This window comes from Cupressus sempervirens, chromosome 5, assembly GCF_028749045.1.
Source record: "Cupressus sempervirens isolate cs-2001-9-10 chromosome 5, ASM2874904v1, whole genome shotgun sequence".
NCBI classification, from domain to species: domain Eukaryota; kingdom Viridiplantae; phylum Streptophyta; class Pinopsida; order Cupressales; family Cupressaceae; genus Cupressus; species Cupressus sempervirens.
Window position 1 is genome coordinate 94,632,456 of NC_143122.1, and position 23,323 is coordinate 94,655,778.

Sequence of the window (23,323 nt, forward strand, 5' to 3'; positions counted from 1 at the left end):
CCCCCCTCTCTACGTGTATCCTACACAACCAATAAAACATGCGAGAATTCTTGAATTGACCTATACAGTTATATAACCAAATAATATGTCTATACATAACAATTGCATGCTCCTATAAGAAACTAAAATAATTCTCGAAATAGTGTTGCACAAACTCGTGAGAGTGAGATCTATCATCACTTGTATAAAAATCATACTTTAAAAATATTTTGATTATCTTTTGTACTATTAGGGGCGTGTCTATATGTTATGTGGATGAAAATAGCAATCTAAATGGAGTTGTAATACTGAGATTGTGTCTCATTTTGAGGTTGCAATGTGTAATTCTAAGCAAAGTAAACAACTAATATAATAGTGCCAATGGGAAAAGTATCCTTATACATTCTAAATTGTTGATCCAACAAATGAGACCTGTGACTATGTCTTACATACTTGTAGAAAAGATTTGTCTTGAAATTTGAAATAAAACTAGCCACACTGATTTCTTTTGCAACCAATTCACATCTAGAGCCCTCACCCCCACTCTTTAATGTGTATTTCACTATTTCATATACCTTTTTTTTACTATTGTCTTTTCAAGATCTTGTTCGGACCCATCATGAAAACATGTGTCAAACTTGGATAACCCACCACATTCTAAATACTTCTCATTTAAGCAAGCATTTCTATAAAAAGAAACAACCATCAACTCTACGACATAAAAATTGATCTAGCAAGTCTCTTGATGATTTTGGAAGCCCACTAGCACCACAATTCTCCAACATTTCTTTACTATGCAAAGTAGAAAGGATGGAGTGTAATAGTTCATGGTGCATAGAAAACTCAACATGCTATTTGCAACAACATGTATTTCGAACTTTAAGTGGCACAAAATAAAATGGCTTTAAAGATTCAAAAGTCCTTTGTGATATATGAAGACTTGGATGACTCTTTCTAAATTGTTTGAACAACATAGTTTGACTTACCTCCAAATAATGTTTAGGATGTGACGTGCGGTCTCTGATACCAATTCTCAACTTTAACACCTCTTAAGGCATTGGGTGATACTCTTGAGCCAGAGTGCCAAATTTGTGTAATTTCTTCCTTCACATCATCAGATAACTTCTTATCAAAACATGGAAGTCTCCCACCAAAAGCCCATGTTTCATTTTGAAGAGGATCATCAATTCTCTCTGGTCTACTAAGTGCTCTTCTCAAAGTAGTATGATTTAGGTTCAAGTCAATACAAGTTTTTCTCATATATCTACCCTTTCTCAAATGATCACTTACCAAAGAGGTTGTAATAACCCTTCAAATAGCTCTCTTATCCTTTTCCCTGCTATTTTTTCCAATGCTATTGAGAGCACTGAAAAGATTCTTCACAATAATGGCATTTCTTTCCAATTTTTTACTGACACGAATATTCAATTTGGAAAGAATAGGTCTCATCTTTTGCATCTTTAATAAGTGCATAAAAAGATGACATTGCTTCGCCACTGTCTTGTTGCCGAAAAATATCTTATATAGTCTTGAAGCCCATAACCGAATGGTTCTTTCTAATTTTTCCCCTTCCAAATTGGTAATAATTGTTTCATTAATTTCAATTATCAATTTTAGTGTTCTAAAACTTTCATGTCGATTATAATTAGGAGATATGTAAGGTTCATGTGCATTGTCATGTTCAGCATTGTCAATCATGCAATTTATATTATGACCTGGTAGCATCTCATCCTCCAAATTTTCATTCTCTAAATTTTCAATCCCAACATTATCGTTATCAATTGGTACATTTTCATTCCCCAACTGCACATATTTATTATTTGACTCTATGATTTCACCTTTGACCAATTCATCATCAACTTGACTCACATTTAACATACCTTGACTTTTTCTTTAGTGATTTACCTTGTCCCTTTCCCTATATGCCGTAATGTCTTCATTGAGTACCTTCCTTTTGTGTTTAGCCTTTTGATGACTATTGCTCCCGATTCAGATGACAATATCAGACACCTAATGATCTATTATCAAACATTTTTCAATCATTTGGGCCCCAAAACGTGAGTTTTTCCAAAATTCGTGAAAATGGCCCACAAAAAGTGATGTTGTAAGGTCTGTAGTGACAAGGAATATTTTAAAAAAAGCATGCCAGTTTAATCGGGTAAGATCGAAAACTCAGTACTAAATTGGATACCCGATTTCAAATCAGATATCCGATATCAATGCCAAAATTTTGGAGGGAATTAAGGGGAATGTATGATGAGTAATATTATTTAGGATTATTGTTATGTATTATATATTATTATGACATATTATTATTAATATATATGATTATTATATCATATTGTTATTAAATATAATAATATATGTTATTATCATTATTATTATTATCTATAAATATAATAATAATATATATTATATATATATATATATTAATAATATATATTATTATTATTAAATATAATAACGTAATATATTATATATTTAATTATCATTATTATTATTAAATATAACAACATATGTTATTATTGTTGTTGTTGTTGTTATTATTATTATTATTATGACCTATGATCCATTTGGTTGGTTCTAAAATGTGTCAAGAGGGGTCATAGGTTAGCCTATGACCCCTATCAACGCATTTCATGATAGTGTATGTCCCTAGAGTCCCTAGGAACCCTATGGACACATCTGGTTGGTTCCAATGCATCTCTCAATGCATTTCAAGACAACATATGGCCCCTAGGGACGTTGAGAGGCTCTCGATGCATTTCGTGACAACATATGTCCCTAAGGATCCTAGGGCCCCTAGGGATGCATGTGGTTGGTTCTAATGCATTGACAGGGGTCATAAGTTAACCTATGACCCCTCTCGATGTATTTTAAGATAATGTATGTCCCTAAGGGCCCTAGGACCCCTAGGGAAAGATGTGGGTGGTTCCAATGCATTGAGAGGGGTCATAGGTTAACCTATGACCCATCTCGACGCATTTCATGACAATGTATGTCCCTAGGGGCCCTAGGACCCCTAGGGATGCATGTGGTTGGTTCTAATGTATTGAGAGGCTCTCAACGCATTTCATGACAACCTATGTCTCTAAGGGTCCTAGGGACACATGTGATTGGTTCTAATGCGTCGAGAGGGGTCATAGGTTAAAATGCATTTCAAGACAATGTATGTCCCTAGGGGCGCTAGGACCCCTAGGGATGCATTTGGTTGGTTCGAATATGTCAAAACCTATGACCCTTCTCAGTGCATTTCAAGACAACATATGTCTCTAGGGGCCCTATGACCCCTAGGGACGCATGTGGTTGGTTCCAATGCATCGAGAGGGGTCATATGTTAACCTATGACTCCTCTTAATGCATTTCATGACAACGTATGTCCTTAGGGGCCCTAGGACCCCTAAGAATGCAAGTGGTTGGTTCTAATGCATCAAGATGGAACATAGGTAAACCTATGACCCCTCTCAATGCATTTCATGACAGTGTATGTCCCTAGGGGCCCTAGGACCCCTAAGAACACATGTGGTTGGTTCTAATGCGCCGAGAGGCTCTCAACGCATTTCATGACAACCTATGTCCCTAGGCATCCTAGGGCCCCTAAGGACGCATGTAGTTGGTTATAATGTGTCAAGAGGGGTCATATGTTAACCTATGATGCCTCTCAATGCATTTCAGGACAACATATGTCCCTATGGGCCTTGGGACCCCTAGGGACGCATGTGGTTGGTCCCAATGCATCAAGAGGGGTCATAGGTTAACTTATGACCCCTCTCGACACATTTCATGACAACGTATGTCCCTAAGGGCCCTAGGACCCTATGAATGCATGTGGTTTGTTCTAATGCGTAGAGAGGCTCACAAAAAATTTCATGACAACCTATGTCCCTAGGGGAGCTAGGCCCCCTAGGGACGCATGTGGTTGGCTCAAATGCATCAAGAGAGGTCATAGGTTAACCTATGACCCCTCTCGACACATTTTAGGACAATGTATATCCCTAGGGGCCCTAGGACCCCTAGGTACACATTTGGTTGGTTCCAATGCCTCGAGAGGGGTCATAGGTTAACCTATGACCCTTCTCGATGCATTTCATGACATCGTATGTCCTTAGGGGCCCTACAATCCCTAAGGGTGGATGTGGTTGGTTCCAATGCGTCGAGAGGGGTCATAGGTTTTCTCGACGTATTTCATAATAACGTATGTCCTTAGAGGCCCTAAGACCCCAAGGAACACATATGGTTAGTTCTAATCACTAGTACATTTGCACTTATTTTTCTACCAATTTTTTTGCCCAAAGTTATGAATCCTTTTTTTTTTTGTTTTCATTCCGATGTTGGTCAAAAATAAAAAGTATATGCCTGCTTTGGTCAAAATTTTGACCAACTTAAATTTTCCCAAGTTGGTCGAAATTTGGGTCATAATAGAATTGGTCATAACAAAGAAAACTCAGGTTTTAGAATGTTTTAAAATCAGTGTTATAAGACTTATCGTATCTTGCAAGAAAAATGGAAATTGGTGGGGAATGAAGAAGAATGGAAATTCGTGGCTAATTTCATTCCCGTGTTAGTAGGAATGGAAATTCTGGCTAATTTCATTCACGCTGGCTATGATGGAAATTGAGAGGAAAATTTAGGGCTTGTTTTACAGTGATTGCGGCTAATATTGGGTTCATTTTGATTGCGGCTAATACTGGGTTCAATTTGCAGGTTCATTTTGATTACGACTAATACTGGGTTTATTTTAAGGTTTATTTTGCAGGTTCATTTGATTGCGGCTAATACTGGGTTTATTTTGCAGGTTCATTTTGATTGCGGCTAATACTGGCTCATTTTGGGTTCTTAATCACTGCTAGTACTGCAGAGTCTATATGTAAGCATTCTGGCAAAATTTGTCCGTACCAGAATGCTTGTCTTTTAGAGCAAGTGTTTGGGTGAGTTTGTCCTCTGGCATTTTTAGGTCACTGCAACATATTTTCATCCAGGTGTACAACATTCTTAACATTTAAAATGAGAGGTTGTAAATTTGTTTAAGCTCGAATATACTGACGTTGTTACAGCACACCTTTGCCAGACATATTTGATTCGTGGTTGACTTGTTTTGTTGAGATGTATTTGAACCATGGTCGCAGAGGCTCTTTCAAATGCTAGCCATTATCATTATATCATAAACACTCAGGCCCTTTATGTTTTGGATTACAAAACATACAAATTCTCAAGTTTCATGTGGGTTGGTTTTGAAGCTCCGTAAATGTAAACTATTTTGTTGGCTACATATCATGCTTTTGGGTTTGGTTTTTCATTGTGACCAGGCACTTGCCTACACCCTGGGCATGATATGTAATTTTTTTCCACTGGCATGAATGAACTCTGCTGTCAATTTTTGTGATTACATCAATTTTTTGATTTCAGTTCAACAGTTGTATTGTGAATTGACATATGCGATCTTGATTTTGAATCTCATGGGGAGATTTTTTATTTTGACACTTGAAGATCTTTTAACGTATATTTTTAAATGGTTGGCTGGTTGGAACTTGTTCCTATTGGTTTTGTAAGTTATACTGTTGGTTACATTATTATATTTTCTTTAAAATGTTTTATGCTGAATGGTGGCTTGGAATTGGCCAATAATATTTTTGAGTTCAAATGGTCGATGGGAAATTTAGCAGAGCCACACTCTAAATGTTAGAATCAATGAGGTGAAAACACAGACTCATCATTATTTGTTTTTTAATTGTTTGCAGAAATGACGGACCATCGTGTTGAAGTAGTTGCAAGACTCAAGTCATTGGAAGAAATGGCAACACCTCTAATTGGTTTTCTTCAAAATCTGTCACTTGTTCAGGAGCTTCGTTCTGACAAGTAGTACAATCTTTAGATGCTCAACGATCGGTATCAGGTTGGATGATTTTCACTATTTGTTTTCTCTTTACTTCAAATTCATTTGATTCAAAAACCTTTAAATTGCACATTTAAGAAGTATTAATGAAATCCTTCTTATATGGAGGACGGTATCACCACATTAATTGGTTTGCTTCCCCTAAGTTCCTTTCTCTGTACTAGAATTGTACTTGAGATGCTGAAGTATGATCTGCACCAGAGTTTGGGGATGATTCCAGGGAAAACAAAAAACTCGTTTATTTCAAGTTATTTTCAACTCAAGTTTGGTTATGTACTCATTTGATGTATGCTTGTGTATTTTAGCAAGATAGAATACAATTGGCTATTGTTTTCATGTCTTTAAAGTTGATTTATAGAAAATATGCACTTCATTAAACAATCTGCATATGCCATGTACTTTATTTTGAAATAGCCAACTCCATGCAGGTGTTTGTGGTGAGTCCAAATTCAGCCTGTTGAGTTTGAGTCTGGTAACTATGATTAGTTCAATGCTACTGCTTCTAACCTTTTTCTTAATCTTAATCCTTTTGTTCAGTGACACCTTCCTGATCATAACTCAGTATATCCTTGAGGACTGCAATTGTTGTTGTTAAGAATTAGAATACTTTAGCCTGTGCCTGATTAAGTTACTTATCTGCCCATTCAATCATCAATAGTCTTCCACACTAAACTGCTCAGCTGTATGATGCATGCAGGTTTCTGACCATCCATAATATTGTAAAATTTCCTAGATGGCTCGGAGCTGTGCATACCGAGAGATGTTTCTTCCCATTATACAAAGTTAATTTTTTGTGTTGTGGTTCATCCTGTTTTGAATCCAAGTACGTGAGGGGATTAGTGTTAAGCTCACCCACTTTGCATGCAGTTTTCTGATACTTTAACCTGTAAGCTTCTAGGTATGGTCCCTTTCACAGGTATGAATGTAATATTATGCATTAATTTATTAAACTTATCTGTATCTGGACTCTTATCAGCAAATTACTTCTATACATATATAAAATATAAAATAACTTTTTTCTCCCTCCATGCTTCTCAATAAAGAGTTTTTTTGACTTTTCTCCATTTCCATGCAATCTATATTAGCTTCTATATTCTTGAACTTTGGTACATTTTATATTTTGAGTGGCTTGTTGGAAGTTATTGTTGGTAACGTATGTCTATCTCTGATCACGATATGGTTGAATAAGTAAATTGTTATATAATATCTATTTGTATAAACTGATCCACATTTGCAAATCAGATTGGACCTGATAAAATAGAGGCATTATATCAATATGCCAAGTTTCAGTTTGAATGTGGTAATTACTCTGGGGCAGCTGATTACCTATATCAGTATCATGCTCTTTGTACAAATAGTGACAAGAGTTTAAGTTCTCTGTGGGGCAAGCTGGCTTGATGCAAAATTGGGATGTCGCTCTTGAGGAACTTAATCGCCTGAAAGAAATCATCGATTCTAAGGTTTTGTCAAGTACTGCTGTCTGTTTCTGTATGCTCGTTTTGTACATGACTCTTTGCTTTTTCTAATTTGTGTCTGGAAATTACAGAACTTTGCATCACCTCTCAATCAACTGCAAAGTCGGACATGGTTGATGCATTGGAGTCTTTTTATATTCTTCAATCATGAAAATGGAAGAAATGGAATTATCGACGTCTTTTTCCAAGAAAGGTAGGCTGTATTGTTAATTTTCTGCTTAGAATTTTAGTAACTATTTGTTCTGAAATGAATTTTCTTTCTCTTAAAATGCTCGTCAGTGGTTTCAAACACTTATGTTATGCACCTTTTTTAATCTAGGGAAGATGTTCATATAATCATTTTAGAGAAGGATTATCAGAGAGGATTATTTTCTCTGTCAACAAAGCATGATCAAGGGTTGGAATAGAGGGATTTTATTTTGAAAACTTCATTTTACAATTTTTGATTGCTTATGATGAACTTTTCTTTTTTGAATATTATTGCTTGATCTAGTTTTCTTTTTTGTTATAGTCATTACATGAAATGGTCAATGTGATTTCCATTGGTAAATAATTATTGAAATAGGCAATCTGCATTAGTATTTTAGACATATTCTGTTGATTTCTTGTGTTTGATATTTTTTTGTCCATCATTGCAAATAAATAATGATTTACTATTGTTTCTTTTGCTTAATAGAAAATTTAGGCACCCACAATATACATCCCTAGAGCTCCAACATCTATCCATCATGGTGTAATGTCAGATGAAAAATGACATTTTCACAAAATTTCTCTTGACATGTTTGGTCTAGTTCCTTCAGGTAAGGAGTTACTTATTCTCTAAACAGCCAAATTTCACAAAATAACATACCAAACAGCCAGTACACAAAATGATATGCCAAACAGATAATACAGGAAATTGTTTTATACCAAGAATTCTAACCTTATTCCAGGAATGATAGAGCATAGAATTAATTTGGAGATGGAAACAAGCACAATTAATTTAAAAGAAATTAAGGCCAAGGCATCTGAAGGGGATCCAAGTGTTTGGATGGCTCTATTTGCGGACAAATCCTGGTGGTATTGCAGAGCAAGGCGTTAATCTATTTTTAATAGATTCTTCTGAATGGAAAATGCTTCCTTCTTTTCCCAGACAGGCATGCAAACTGATGTTGAATCTCTAGTTCTAAATTTTTATCTTGATTACCTTATACATTTTTTATAAGGGTTGAATGTCACTTGTTTTAGTTTTCTTCTCATTGTTAAGGATTTAATAAATTTTAATAGGATCTAAAACCATATTATTATTCTGCATCATAGGAAAACAGTTTTCCTAGATGGAAGTTGTTGATGCCTACCTTGATGGAATTGGCGGCTTCATTCCTGCCTTTTCTTACATGAAGAATTTTAACTGTAGTTTGAAAGGATTGGACAGACTCAATTTCTTTAACAAAAGCTTATGATATTTATTTCATAAAGGGGTTTACTTTAAGCCACAAAAGACTATAACTAGAGTTGGTTTCTCTATGATATCTAGAGCTTTCATTCACTTATTTCCAACAAGTGAAGCTTATACCTTAAAAAATGAGAGTTAACCTATTGAGGTTGGTTACTGTTGTTAAACCATAGTTCTCGTATGATTACTACATAGCCCCCTTTATGCCAGCAACTTAAGGACTGCTTCTAGACATCTCATCCAAATTAGCTATGAAACTGTGCGGGGGGATTAAAATTTTCTCCCCATCTCCCAAGTTCCAAACCAATGATAGGGGACTTTGCTAGTTCTACTCTCACTATTAATTTGACATGTATTATATTTATTTAAGTGTTGTATTTGCATACTTAGTATTTCTATATCTAATTGCAGGTGTTTTCCCTTGTCTTTAGGTATTTGAATGCTATCCAGACAAATGGACATCATCTTCTACGATATGTTGCTACTGCAGTGATTATCAATAAAAGGAGGAGAAACATGATAAAAGAGCTGGTTAAAGTAATTCAACAAGAACAACATGCATACAAAGATCCCATCACAGAATTTATGGAATGCTTATATATAAACTACGATTTTGAAGGGGCACAGAAAAAGCTGATTGAATGTGAAGAAGTAAGTCAACATTATCTCCTTGAGTCCTGTCATGTCACATCTATGTAACCAAAGTCATCTGGTAAACTAAATCATAGAAAGACTTTTGTGCCTGGTTGGTGCAGCTATTCAATTTAATGATTTACCTTATTGTTTACGGTAGCTTACTATTGAGAAGTATTCTAATTCTTCTTAGTAATCAACAATGAGACAAGTTATAAGCATCTTGTATTCAACTTGTGCGCACTGTGGCTAATTCTATTGTAAATAAGCCATGCAATTAATAATGTAAACATACTATATGAATTATAGTCTGCATCTAGGACAAATGAGTTCTACATCTTTATATATCTAATTGACACTTAAATTGGAACATATGGCAGGTAATACTAAATGATCCCTTTCTTGGCAAGCAAGCACAAGAGGGAAATTTTGTCATGGTGCCTCTGAGGGATGAGTTCATGGAAAATGCCCGTCTTTTCATTTTTGAGACATACTGCTGTATCCATCAATGTATTGGCATACAGTAAGAGTATAAAATTGGCAATTTAAATATGTAACAATAGCTATTTTGTTAATCCTTGCTCTAGTTTGTATTTTCTTGACATAGTATTGTTTTATCTACCGTGTCTATTGAACATTGTTATTTAAATGTTCAAGGATTATAGTTAGAGTATGTTCAACTATACAAAGAAGTTAAGAACTATCCCATGTATAGGGACAGTCGAGAAGTGGATGCTGAATTATTGACTTGGCTGTGAAGTTTAGAGACCAAAGTCTGAATTCTCAATTAAGCAGATCCCTGGTATTTTTCAAAACGTATCAACATAATCCATTTATTCCTAAGTTACTATTTCGGGTTTAGGGATGGGTTCGGATACCAGAATCCAGTTTGTGGATTAGTGGTTTTATTTCTGCATTATGATTCGTATGGGTTCTTGTGCATGTGTGTGTATATATGTATCAAACAGGATCGGCAAAGTCAAACTTCTCCACAAAGCAATCCAGCAATATGCTTCTGGCTGCCAGTGTTTCTCAGTTTCAAAACCAGACACAGGCAACAGATATACAGGCTACTTTCCTGCAACAACAAAGATTTCATCAGACAGGTAATTTACAAGAACCAGCTTCCCAGCAAGTGAAGGGCGTTGCCCAATCGATGGATATAGAGCAGAAACAGCCAAGGCAGGTCCCGAGCTTTGATGGGTCTTCAAAAATTAATGCCCACATGAATAGCCATACTAATAGTTTGTCGCAGCCTAGAGTTTATCAGAGGATGGAAATAGATAACCACTTACAAAGTTTCCCAGGGGTGCAGTTGACTAATCAACAAGCAATGTTCCAAAGAGGCTCCACCCTTAATCAGCAAAATATTATTGATAGCCATGGGATGCAGCAAGGTGATCTTCAAGGTGATCCTGTGATGCAGACCATGCAAAGCCTAGGATTTCAAATGCAAGGAGTTAATCCTTAGAATGCCTTTCACCCCCAGCTGCAGGCGCAATATATGAATTTAAGTACATAGGTTGAACTCAATCTGAAAACCTCTGCTTTCTCTTTAACCCATGTCATTCATGTCAAAGCCACAAATCTAGATACAATTTTAAGTGCACATCTCTTCTTTTTCAATTGTTCACCTATTTAAATGCTGATAAACCTTAATTAGCTTAGCAAACATCTAACTAGTTCAATATGTGGGATTTTCTGAAATGTTCTTTATGCTAGGAAAAATGCAACTGTGCCCTTAATATCATTCAATGCAACAGTAAAACTGCATATTTTCACTAAAATGAAAATGTTGGCTGATGATGCATCTGTTGATATTACTAGGATGCAATGATTCTTTGGCCTCAACAAGAAGCTTACTATTTAGGCTTAGATTCAATTAAAAAAAAAATAGTTTCCCATTTACCTAAAAAAATGAATAGAAGTAGCAACAGTGCAAGGGATGTTATAGAGGACAAATAGAGAATGATACAATGATTAAAGATCATAGTTGGAATCATATTGTTAGTGAAAGCATTGATAAGACACATGTGGCCTTAAATTGTAACTTCATCTCAGAACTATTTGCTAAAGGGCTTGGGGAAAGCCCGATGCAACTTTCTTGTTCAATCCACTGCCAAGATGACATATATTTTGCTTCATCCTTTTCACCATATGAAATGTTTAAAGATACATACAGAAAACAAAAGTTCATTATCTCTGCCCTATAGAAACATTAATTCATAAGTGCAAACCATGAAGTATTTTGGACAAGAAAATTATATAAAATACAAAACACATCTGCTCCCAAACTTTCTAGAATTATATTTAGTCTTAATCTACGTCAGGCATGTATTAGGAACCTCAGACATATCTGACTATTTTTTTCAAGGCATATTTAGTGGAAGTTCCTCTATATCCTCATCCAGAATTTTACTGTATTCTGCCTCAAAATTTTAATTATTTATGTTTAGTCTTGGAGAGTGAAATTAAACTAATAGAGCTACTGCATCGTACCATAACATGGATTTTTTGTATACATGCTTATTGTATGGCATGTGTTTGACTTTGTACATTAATTTAATAATTAGTGATATGAATGTTGTGTATGCACATGATAAGTTTAATTAAAAGTTTTTAAGATCTCACCTTTTTCACATAACCATTCAGCAGCATATAGCAAGAAGATTTCTTATGAATACCATTCATCTACTACAGATTATCAATATAATTGCATATTCATTCCATCTAATGTACATTTGTCAAACACAACAAAGTCACTACCATTGTTATTATAGCATTTTGGCATTGGCTTATGTAACTGAACTAGTAAAAGTGCTTTCAAACATGTTTTCCCATTTCTTCTACACCTTCTCTCTTTTTGATTCCATCCTTTTTCTTTTTTTTCGTTACATGGCTTCCACCATGTTCACATTTCTCTTATTTGTATTCTGACAATCATTTTTTTTATTAGATACATCCTTGCAAAATAAACTTCACACCTTGCACACCTTATAGTCTGATATCTTTATGCTTTTCTTGCTTACATTTAATAGCTTGTATAACAATCCAATCCAAAATTTCAGCTCTGTGGCTGAATGCCAACAAGTCGTTAGAAAGTGTTCTTAACTATAACTTCATTTAGAGCTACCAAAGATGGAAAAGATCTTCAAGATTTTTTGCTCTTTTTGCGATAATGATAAAAGAGGTGGTCCAGGCAATTGTCAATTTCAACCACTGGTTTGGACAAGTTTTCTTCCCTCCAGCTTCATTTCTTTTGTTTTCTCAAGAGGAATTGAGAGAGCTATTTGGAAGCTATGCAATTGCACAGTGATTGGTAGTGAAAGGGCATCTGACAATGTTTCTCAGAAAATGCATTTTTGCCCTGATTGCACTTTTATGTTATGAAATTGTTTGAGAATCTTGATTGTATACATAGTTGTGAACTTTATGAGAAAATGTTTTTATAACAACAAAAATTTAACAGGATGGAGAATTCTAGCCATTTGATTATTTGTGGATGTCTGAAAGGTCTTCATTAAAGCCCCAAACCCTTGTTGCTACAGGGGTCACATGATAATGGCATATTAGAGATTTTAATATTGTTTTTGAAGGGGTGTAATGATATAGGTGTTACCCATTTTTTGGCCCCCCCTTAAAACTCTCTAATTGTGTTCAAAGATGTATTGGAGTCGGTCAAATGAGAGTGCCCTATCTCATCAGGTCTCATGACACTCTTTCCGATGCTACATAAATAGGTATGCAGACTTCATTGCATGGTACACTTATGTGGAGAATTGTTCCACTATAAAACCTTATAGGAAACACTTAAGAACCTGTAGGCTGCCAACCACATATGCACACTCTTTTAAAGCCATTTGAAATAATTCTGATCAGTTTTGCATTAGCTTACTCATCTGCATCTAACCAGCTGGAACATTTATAATTACGACATCCTGACAATAGGTTGAATCTTCTTATGTTACTCTACTAAAGTATCATTGCATGGAGACTGGTCATTCTATTATAGCTGTTTCAAACTCCTTGAGCACTAGCACACTCTATAGAGAAAATTTCTCATGGCTTTGCAGTTTCCACCCTTTAGTAACCAGATGCTTGGGTATTTCCATGGGTGATGTTTAAGGAATCATTACCAACAGACGTGAAAATATTTTGAAAGTGGTTTCTTTCCTCAAATTGAAAGTTTGTCCATTGAGAGATTGACATTAGAATCTTACAGCACACAGATTCTTTCTGTTTTGTACTGATTGTGTTGCTGCTGCAGGCATTTGAAGTAAATTTTGTCCTGTTTAACTTTATGCAATCCATTGAAAGCATTTCTTATTTGTAGTTAGTTTCTAACTTTCTTGTGATTTTCAAACCTTTTGTGTTTAGAGTTTAACTTAATCATGTTTCAACAAGTTTCACATAAAGGTAAATGTACAAGTAGCACTATCAGCTCTCTCAGAGTCTCAACAATTGTTTTGAAAGGGTGTTTCTTCATCTGCATCATTCAAAGTTGACAAGAGGTTTGGGGCTGCTTCCAGGTTTTTACATTGAGTGGCAGATAATTTAAGAACTAAAACAACAATGTTGGTGGTTCCTGTGCTATGTCAGGAAATCTTCAGCTCCAAAATGCCAAAGCCGAATTGCTCATTTCTTTGTAGCACAAACACAAATTACCATATGTCATCATAGAAAATGTGTTTATCCATGTTGTGCATTGTGAATTCTTCAAATCCATCATCAATGCCATCAATAAAAATTGTGCCTTGTTTGAGGGCTATTGCAAAATATTGGAGTAATGGACACTTTCTATTATCATTCCCAGCAGTTGGAATTGTGAATGCTATCCCAAAAAATTATGTTTATTCCCAAAATTCAAAATAGAATTGTGAGCTTTCAGAATTCAATATTCTTTCTGCAAGTTCAAACATGTTTTATAGATCAGAAGCATTTTCCGTATAGTTTGCAACAATATAACAGCTTTGTAGTTAGGGTCATAAAATAAGGTGACCAATGGCAACCTATGGATTTTTAAATTTGGTCTCTGTATGTTTAAGCTTTGGCAGTTTTCGCATCATTAATCTTCTTGGACGAGGCCCTTTAGTTCTATTGAAGTCACTTACAATGCCTTGTAAAGTGTAAATAGATTAAAGCTTTATACTGTAAATTTTTTCCTATTTTTTGTATTTTACTTTTCCTTAGACACTGGATTGCTTGGTATTAGTTATTCACGTTGTGGACTTTTCAAGGGAATCCCTTTTCTTTTGTGATAATTTGAAGATTTTTTTTCATAAGCAAAGTTGTTAAGGGATAAGTTGGTTACATCTTGACTCGTTGAATCTTTCTCAAGTTCTAGTCACTTGACTTTGGCCAGTTCTACACTAAGATAATCGAAATGCTATGGTCAATGCTGTTGCTTTGCATTCTGTTACCTGTATGAAATTATGGTGTCAGAAATGATATTTAAAATAGAAATTAATATATGATGTGCAAGGAGCAAGTTAAGAAATGTGCACATTAGTTACACCATCTATTACAGCATGACATTTCTAGAGCATGGTTATTTGTTTATTGATAGGTGTGTTTTTCTTAAAGAAAACTTGGCTAGTACATTATGTTAAAGCACAATTGTATAGATCTGTTTCAACTCAATTACCATTCCCTGCTATCCCATGTGGAACAATATAATAATTTTATAAAAATCATCCTATTATTATCCAAAATGAGCACATCCCAAAGGTAGTTAGTCCAATGACAACATAGTGAGAGCTGAGTCTTTTCACCAATTTTAATCAATCAACACGATTTTAGATGCGCCCGGTGATTGTAGGCGAAGTCTTTTGAACATTACAATATGAAAATTTTATTGCATATAGAAATTACATATTGAGGCTATAATATATGTTTGACAAAATGCTTGTTAGCTGGACAGATAGTGGCCCTGAAACCCTTCGTGAAGGCTGTAAATAGAAGGAACCTCTGTGGATTGTTTTTGAAGTGTCAAGAAAAATTAATCTTGTCTTATTTGAGAGTTTCCACATACAAGACAATTGATGGACGTGGGCATCGAATAAAGCTGGTGGGCAAGGGCTTACATTTAAAAGAGTGTGAACATATCATTATAAACAATTTAGAATTTGAAGGTGGCCGAGGGCCTGATGTTGATGGAATTCAAATAAAGCCAAATTCGCGACATATATGGATAGATCGCTACAACCTTAGTGATTATGATGATGGACTTATTGATATCACATGCCAAAGTACTGATATAACTATCTCAAGGTAAAGTGACATTTTTTTAGTTTAGTTTGATTCAAGTAGTGCTTTAAAGAGCTATCAGCTGCCATAGGACCTTGAAAATAATAGGATAGTTTATTAGCTTGTTCTTGAGACAGATAAATTAAGCCTAAATTTATCTGTTTGTAGCCTTGGAGTTGTATTCTATGTACACACCTTAGTTTCATTGATACTCACTAGCTTGTTTTGTACAAATGAAGGCTAAAGTTATCTGATATACTTCAGTGACATTTAGTGAAAATCTTAGCTTCATTTTGATGTTTTCTAGATAACATGAAAAACTTGTGTATTTTTTTGGATCTGGATTTTCTTGCTTGTCTGATGCGAGTCCAAAGATATTGTCTCATTGCCTAAAAAGCATCTTGCATTTTCAGTTAATTCTTGGTACTGGAACTCACTTGGTCTGTGTTTGTTGACAAGTTTCAAGTGGCAAAAAATTCTGAATGCTTTTATAAAAGTAGATGTCATTATTAGTGAAGAAGAGATCAATGCTTATGTATATTGTTATGATTTTTATGTTACAGTTTTGGCTTTTCTTTCATGTTAGAAATTGCGTTCATTCTCATTTTAAATATGATTTAGCTAATAGTTTTACATGTGGATAGAATGATTTGTATACTGTAAGTTTGATGTGCAAGGAACACTCTTCATTTATTGGTAAGCAATGGTCCTACATGCCATAACATACTTGTGCTTTGTAGGCTATATTCACACTTCTGTAAATGATGGACTCAGATGTCTTTCTTTACAGTGTCCTGTCCCATCATGTGGAGCTGCTGTTGATGAGAATATGGTGCTTTCTTTGGTCTCTGATGAAGACAGAAAAAAATATACACGATACCTTCTCAGATCATATGTTGAGGACAATAGAAAGGTTTGATTATTTTCTTGGTCATCTTAAAGAAGTTAAATTTGTCTAATCATGGTTCTTACCTAGTTTGACTATTCCTTTTGAGTGTCTTTGCAGAGTAGTTTTCTTTGTTTTTTGTAGCATCTTTTGAATAATTCTCTACAAATATACATGTTCCCATCTTAGTAATCTTTAGGAAGAGCACTCCATGTTCCCTATATTGGGATAATAATGATAATTTAATTGTCGATGCTTCTTTTACATAATCTTATTTGATAGGATGTTATAGAGGAACACATATGAGCATATATAGAGTTTCTGTTCTTGGTTGTTTACATAATTTAGAGTATATGTTCCTTTTGTGCTAAATGTTTTATTGTTTATCAATTTAGAACTTTCTCCGCATTGTGGTCTTGTGTTTGTTATTAATAGATTTATCTTTATTCCATCTCCAAAGTATTTTTTGGGGTTAGTAGAGAGTATGAAATAAGTAATTTGCTTAAAACTGTTGTTTGGATGTACTTGTAGACCAAATTGTGTCCAGCTCCTGGTTTTGAGTATGGTGTTGACTTTGTAATTGGAAGTTGGTGCTATGATATCACTTGCAAATGTTCACACAACTTGTGCTATAATGTAAGTTCTGTTATATTGTGCTTAGTAATAGTCCTTCTGGCAGGTGCTTTTGTTTTCCAACAGATTGTTCTTGATTTTAATATATTGTATTGAAACTTAAATAGTTTAAAATTTTGACTGAAACCTCTTCAGTGCTCCAAGGAAGCTCATCGTCCAGTTGATTGTGAGACAGTAGAAAAATGGATTTTAAAGAACAGTGCAGAATTAGAAAACATGAACTGGTAAGAAATTAAATATTTTATTCCATTCCCTTTTAATACTTGAATGCTAGCTTCGCTAATTATTCCACACTTAATTTGAATTTATCAGGATGCTTTCTGCTCAGAGTCGATGTGTCTTGTCTTGAGGATCTTAACAAGGTAGTATTAGGCCATCATCAACCCAATACTAGTCTAGTTAGATAGAAAACACATATGATAAACGTGGTGCTCAATATTATATAAAAGATGGATGAAATGTTGTTGGCTACTTAGTGGAGCTTTTATTTCAAAACTGCAATAAGAGATTTTCAATATTAGCTATCACAAACTTATTGCAGGTTGAATATGCCTACTGGTAGAGACATAAAACTTTATACAACGATAAGTGTGGTGAGATGTGATGCCACAAACATGACACATATGACTACAAATCATCTAGGAATAGTGGCGAATACATAATAGGATCTTGATGGATTGTTCAAAATTCTAATCCCAATGGTATCTATAGACCATTCAATTGAACTATGTATTTGTTGTAGCCTTCCTCCAGGAGGAGGACTCAGTTGAACTATTTGTCTAGGATTCCACATTTTGCATGCATGTCTACCAGGGCAGTTGCAACTTAAACAAATATATTCTCTCTATATATCTATTTTGTGCATATCCAACAACCATGACTTTTGATGACCACATTACATTTAGGCCTATCAAACAGTTCACATGACTTATCTATGCTTCCATTTTGCAAGCATGTCTCCCAAGGAAAATGCTACTACTTCATCTACACCGTCTGACAAAATCCTTTATGCTTTGATGGATGCCTATAGCTTATCCCAAAGCTCTCATTCGACAGTTATCAGATGATCAATCAAGAGGAAACAATTGAGAGCTTAGAGTGACACAACTTTTAGATGATCATATGAAATGAAATGGGCATGTGAGTAGAAAGAAACTAGAAAGACATTGTGCACAGATGAAGGCATCATAGGTTGTTATTTGCAGCATCTGGGCCTCGAACGCAAGTTCTAGCTAGATCATTTGGGACATAGCCCTCAAAACTGTGCTGGTTGCAATTGAGATGTTCAATTCATTAAATGCATTGTCGAAAGATGGAAGCCTTCTTGCCATGCTGATGTACTATATTTTTTTAATAGGTGAGACATATGATTCTATAGTCACATATTCAGCCCAAGCATGTAATGAGGAAGACACACAAGCTCCCAGTGATAGAGGTACAACATCTTCCTCAACATCTTAATATGGTAGCTTGCTTTAGCTCTAACTGGTCTGTTATATAGCTTCCACCTGGTCAGAGATAGATCTGCAAAACTTTGAGGTAAAGTTTCTAATCAATTTAGATTGGAATAATATAAAATCCTTGACATTTATTTATATGGAACCTGTTGGTAGAACAGAAACTGTTCTCCAGATTACATTTTTTCCACATAGAATAGTTAAAATAAAACTTGATGGTGCAAAGAACAATGGGAAAAATAGTAAACAGTTTTTCTTGCTAAACAGATGATTTTAGTTGGAAGATGGCCAATTTTAACATTAATCTTATGCAATTTTAATGTGATCGGTATCCTTCTATAAGATGATTGTTGTTCTGATCACTGGCTTTGAGTGAATGTGTTGCACCATATAACAAACTTTTGCTTGATGTTGCATATAAACTTCACCAATAAGTAAATGTGTTTAGCATTTTTCAAGACCTTGGCACTTGAGCTGCAATATCGAGTCTAAGTGTTTCAAGTGCTTGTACCATAAATTTTTATCCATTCAATTACATGTCATGTGTTTCTGCAAGGATCCAAACTAGTTTAAGCCTTCATCAGGAGAACATGTTCATTTCAAAGGATCAAATGCCTACAATGTTCACATTTCAGGTATCAGTTATGATTTCTTTCTACTCTCTTTTACATTAATTAATGATATAAGTCATTTTTAGGATTGATATGGTTTACATTTTTGTTTTCTAATTGATATGGTTTACATTTTTGTTTTAGGAAGACTTTTGTATCAACATTTAAGATGATATTTCATAATCTATCTTCTACATTAACTAAGATCACATGTCAATTGAGCCTCTACAGTTTCTTTTCATCTAGAGACAATTCTAACACTTTGTGAACATTATGTTATGGCAGAAGAAAACAACAAGGACAGTCTTGGCATCATCTGCAAGGAGCCATGGGGACAATTCAAAGCAATATGCTTCTCCAAGTAAAAATAAAGAAGCCAGTAAAAGAGATGAAGCTTCCTTCCAAGGGGCCAAAACACCTTCCACTCCATGTGAATCACACAACTTCTCAACATCAAGGTCTTCCACATACCAATCAAATGAAACTGATCTCTCTGACCTTGTTGATATGGACTATGGTAAAGTGTATGATGGAATAGAGAAAATCTAGAGCATCACTATAACTTATAATATAGAGGGATGGTGATAGTAGTTAGTTGGAGGTCAGTTTCGACATTCCATCCATCCCTTTTTGGGTACATGATGATAATTTTATTTGGTGGTTGTTGTTGAGCAATATAATAGTTCTATTCACATTATATATCAAGTAAATAAATGGTTTGACATTATTTAAACTTTTCATGCTATCCATTTCTTTATATAATCAAAAGGCTTGAAATGTGGTAAAATGTTCACCATTAAATGGGGACAATCCCTATGGAAATTAACTGAACTTAGTTGAATTGTGCAATAATAAGTCATGTTATGTGTACCCCATATGTTCAAAACATGAAAATAAGTATTTTTATCATATGTTTTTATCTTTTGGTGGGCCCTGTCAGCCATGGATTGCCTGCATACAATCTACATGATTTGTCTCAATCATATAACTAATTATATATTCTTCATATTAGTTACTATCGGTGTTTTTCAGGCATTCTATAAAACAGTTCACATGCCTTGCGTATGATATGACATTTTGTATGCATCCTACACTCTCTCTCATCCGGATGATGATGGATTACACAGAGTGATCTGAAACCATGACGCTAAAAAACACAATCAAATCCAAAATGAACTTGCACTACAAATGGATTGTGGAAATATGATATTGGTAAAATTGCATGCATGTCTACTAGGACAATCACAACTTAAACATATATTTGTCCTGGTAGACATGCATGCAAAATTAACAATATCAGATTTCCACAATCCATTTGTAGTGCAAGTTCATTTTGGATTTGATTGTGTATGCTTTTTAGAATCATGGTTTCAGATCACTCTGCATAATCCATCATCAGTCGGATGAGAGAGTGTAGGATGCATGCAAAATGTCATATCATAGGCAAGGCATGTGAACTATTTTATAGATTGCCTAAAAAAAATTTACCCCTAGCTGTTGGTGGAAATTTCCACCTTCATTGGTCAAAATTTCCACTAACGCCTGGGTTTTTTCTACCTTTGTTGGTTGAAATTTCCACCAATGCCTAAATTTTTTTCTACCTTTGTCAGATGAAATTTCCACCTTCATTGGTCAAAATTTCCACCAATGCCTACATTTTTTTCTACCTTTGTTGGTCAAAATTTCCACCTTCATTGGTCGAAATTTCCACCAACGCCTAAATTTTTTTCTGCATTTGTTGGTCAAAATTTCCACCAACGCCTAATTTTTTTTCTACCTTTGTTGGTCAAAATTTCGACCTTCATTGGTCGAAATTTCAACCAATTCTTGATTGAACTGAGGCAATGGCTTTAGAAGGTTTTCAACCAATAGGTGGGTCAAAATTTTGACCAACTAGTGAGTTGGTTGAAATTTTGACCAGAAAAATATCAACCAATGGGTTGGTCGAATTTGGTCAAAATTTGGTCGAAAATTCTTCCAATAAAGGTCAAAAAATGAACCCAAATGTACTAGTGAATGCATCGAGAGGGGTCATAGGTTATCTTATGACCACTCTCGATGCATTTCATGACAACATATGTCCCTAATGGCCCTAGGACCCCTAGGGAGGCATGTGGTTGGTTCTAATGCATCGAGAGGGCTCATAGGTTAATTTATGACCCCTCTAAACATATTTTATGATAACGTATGTCCGTAGGGGCTCTGGGACCCCTAGGGACACATGTGGTTGGTTCTAATGTGTTGAGAGAGGGCATAGGTTAACCTATGACCTCTCTCTATTCATTTCACGACAATGTATGTCCTTAGAGGCCCTAAAACACCTAGGGACACATTTGGTTTGTTCTAATACGTTGAGAGAGGTCATAGGTTAACCTATTACCCCTATCGATGTATTTCACTACAATGAATGTCCCTAGGGGCCCTAGGACCCCTAGGGATGCATGTGGTTGGTTGTAATGCGTCAAGAGGCCCTCTTGACGCATTTCATGACAACCTATGTCCCTAGGGGCCCTAGGACCCTTTGGAACACATGTAGTTGGTTCCAATGCGATGAGAGGGGTCATAGGTTGACCTATGACCCCTCTCAATGCATTTCATGATGATGTAACTCCCTAGGGGCCCTAGGGCCCCTAGGGACACATGTGGTTGGTTCCAATGCATTGAGGGGTCATAGGTTAATCTATGACCACTCTCAATGCATTTCATGACAACATATGTCCCTAGGGGCCATAGGACCCCAAGGGACACATGTGGTTGGTTCTAATGCATTGAGAGGGGTCATAGGTTAACCTATGACCCCTTTCGATGCATTTCATGACAACGTATGTTTGTAGGGGCCCTAAGATCCCTAGGGACACATGTGGTTGGTTCTAAAGCTTCGAGAGGGGTCATAGGTTAAACTATGACCACTCTCAACACATTTCATGACAACTTATGTCCCTTCTGGTCCGAGGACACCTAGGGACACATGTGGTTGGTTCCAATGCGTTGAGAGGGGTGATAGGTTAATCTATGATCCCTATCAACACATTTCATGACAACCTATGTCCCTAGGGGCCCTAGCACCTGTAGGGACGCATGTGGTTGTTTAATTTCATGACAATCTATGTCCCTAGGGGCCCTAGGACCCATAATGACACATGTGGTTGGTTCTAATGTGTCAAACCTATGACCCCTCAAAACACATTTCATGACAATGTATGTCTCTAGGGTCCATAGGACACCTAGGGATGCATTTGGTTGGTTCCAATGCATTAAGAGGGGTCATAGGTTAACCTATGACTCCTCTCGATACATTTCATGAAAACCTATGTCCCTAGGGGCCCTAGGATCCCTAGGGACACATGTGGTTGGTTCTAATGCATTGAGAGGGGTGATAGGTTAATCTATAACCCCTCTTGACACATTTCATGACAACGTATGTCGCTATGAGCCCCAGGACCCCTAGTAATGCATTTGGTTGGTTCCAATGCATCAAGAGTGGTCATAGGCTAACCTATGACCCTTCTCGATGCATTTCATGACAACATATGTCCCTAGGGGCCCTACTACCCTTAAGGACACATGTCGTTAGTTTCAATGTATTGAGAGGGGTCATAGGGTACACATTTCATGACAATATATGTCCCTAGGGGCCTTAGGACCCCTAGGGATGCATGTGGTTGGTTCTAATGTGTCGAGACGGGTCATAGGTTGAGCTATGACCTCTTTTGATGGATTTCTTGACAACATATCTCCTTAGGGGCCCTACAACCCATAGGGACACATGTGGTTGGTTCTAATGCATCAAGAGGGGTCATAGGTTAAATTATGACACCTCTCGATGCATTTCATGAAAATGTATGTCCCTAGGGGCCCTAGGACCCATAGGGGTGCATGTGGTTGGTTCTAGTGTGTCGAGAGGGGTCATAGGTTAACCTATGACCCGTCTCGATGCATTTCATGGCAATGTATGTCTATAGGGGCTCTAAGACCCCTTGGGACACATTTATTAAGTTCTAAAGCATCAAGAGGTGTCATAGGTTAACCTATGACCCCTCTCAACATATTTCAAGACAATGTATGTCCCTAGGGG

General features: G+C 35.8%; 1 protein-coding gene and 1 pseudogene across 2 annotated transcripts; both read left to right on the forward strand.

Annotated features, from left to right (window-relative positions):
* The first annotated feature begins 4,768 nt into the window (after positions 1 to 4,768).
* Positions 4,769 to 11,024, forward strand: LOC149554717 (eukaryotic translation initiation factor 3 subunit E-like; annotated as a pseudogene). Its single transcript, XR_016364413.1, has 6 exons — positions 4,769 to 4,907; positions 5,718 to 5,872; positions 7,115 to 7,332; positions 7,419 to 7,540; positions 9,214 to 9,433; positions 9,796 to 11,024. The product of XR_016364413.1 is annotated as a eukaryotic translation initiation factor 3 subunit E-like (transcript).
* A 5,340-nt stretch (positions 11,025 to 16,364) lies between these two features.
* On the forward strand, positions 16,365 to 19,981 carry LOC149554718 (putative E3 ubiquitin-protein ligase ARI8). The gene is made up of 5 exons (XM_089828970.1): positions 16,365 to 16,574; positions 17,079 to 17,183; positions 17,316 to 17,404; positions 19,194 to 19,272; positions 19,534 to 19,981. Exons 1-5 carry the CDS (start codon positions 16,365 to 16,367, stop codon positions 19,795 to 19,797), a joined length of 747 nt encoding a protein of 248 aa, XP_089685096.1. The 3' UTR covers positions 19,798 to 19,981.
* Positions 19,982 to 23,323: the final 3,342 nt, after the last annotated feature.

Bases quoted from the DNA above. Each gene is read 5' to 3' on its own strand.
- LOC149554718 (XM_089828970.1), top strand. From the start codon at position 16,365: ATGGTCCTACATGCCATAACATACTTGTGCTTTGTAGGCTATATTCAC. The intron at 17,184-17,315 runs GTAAGTTCTGTT...AAACCTCTTCAG, and splicing joins CACACAACTTGTGCTATAAT to TGCTCCAAGGAAGCTCATCG. The intron at 19,273-19,533 runs GTATCAGTTATG...ATGTTATGGCAG, and splicing joins CTACAATGTTCACATTTCAG to AAGAAAACAACAAGGACAGT.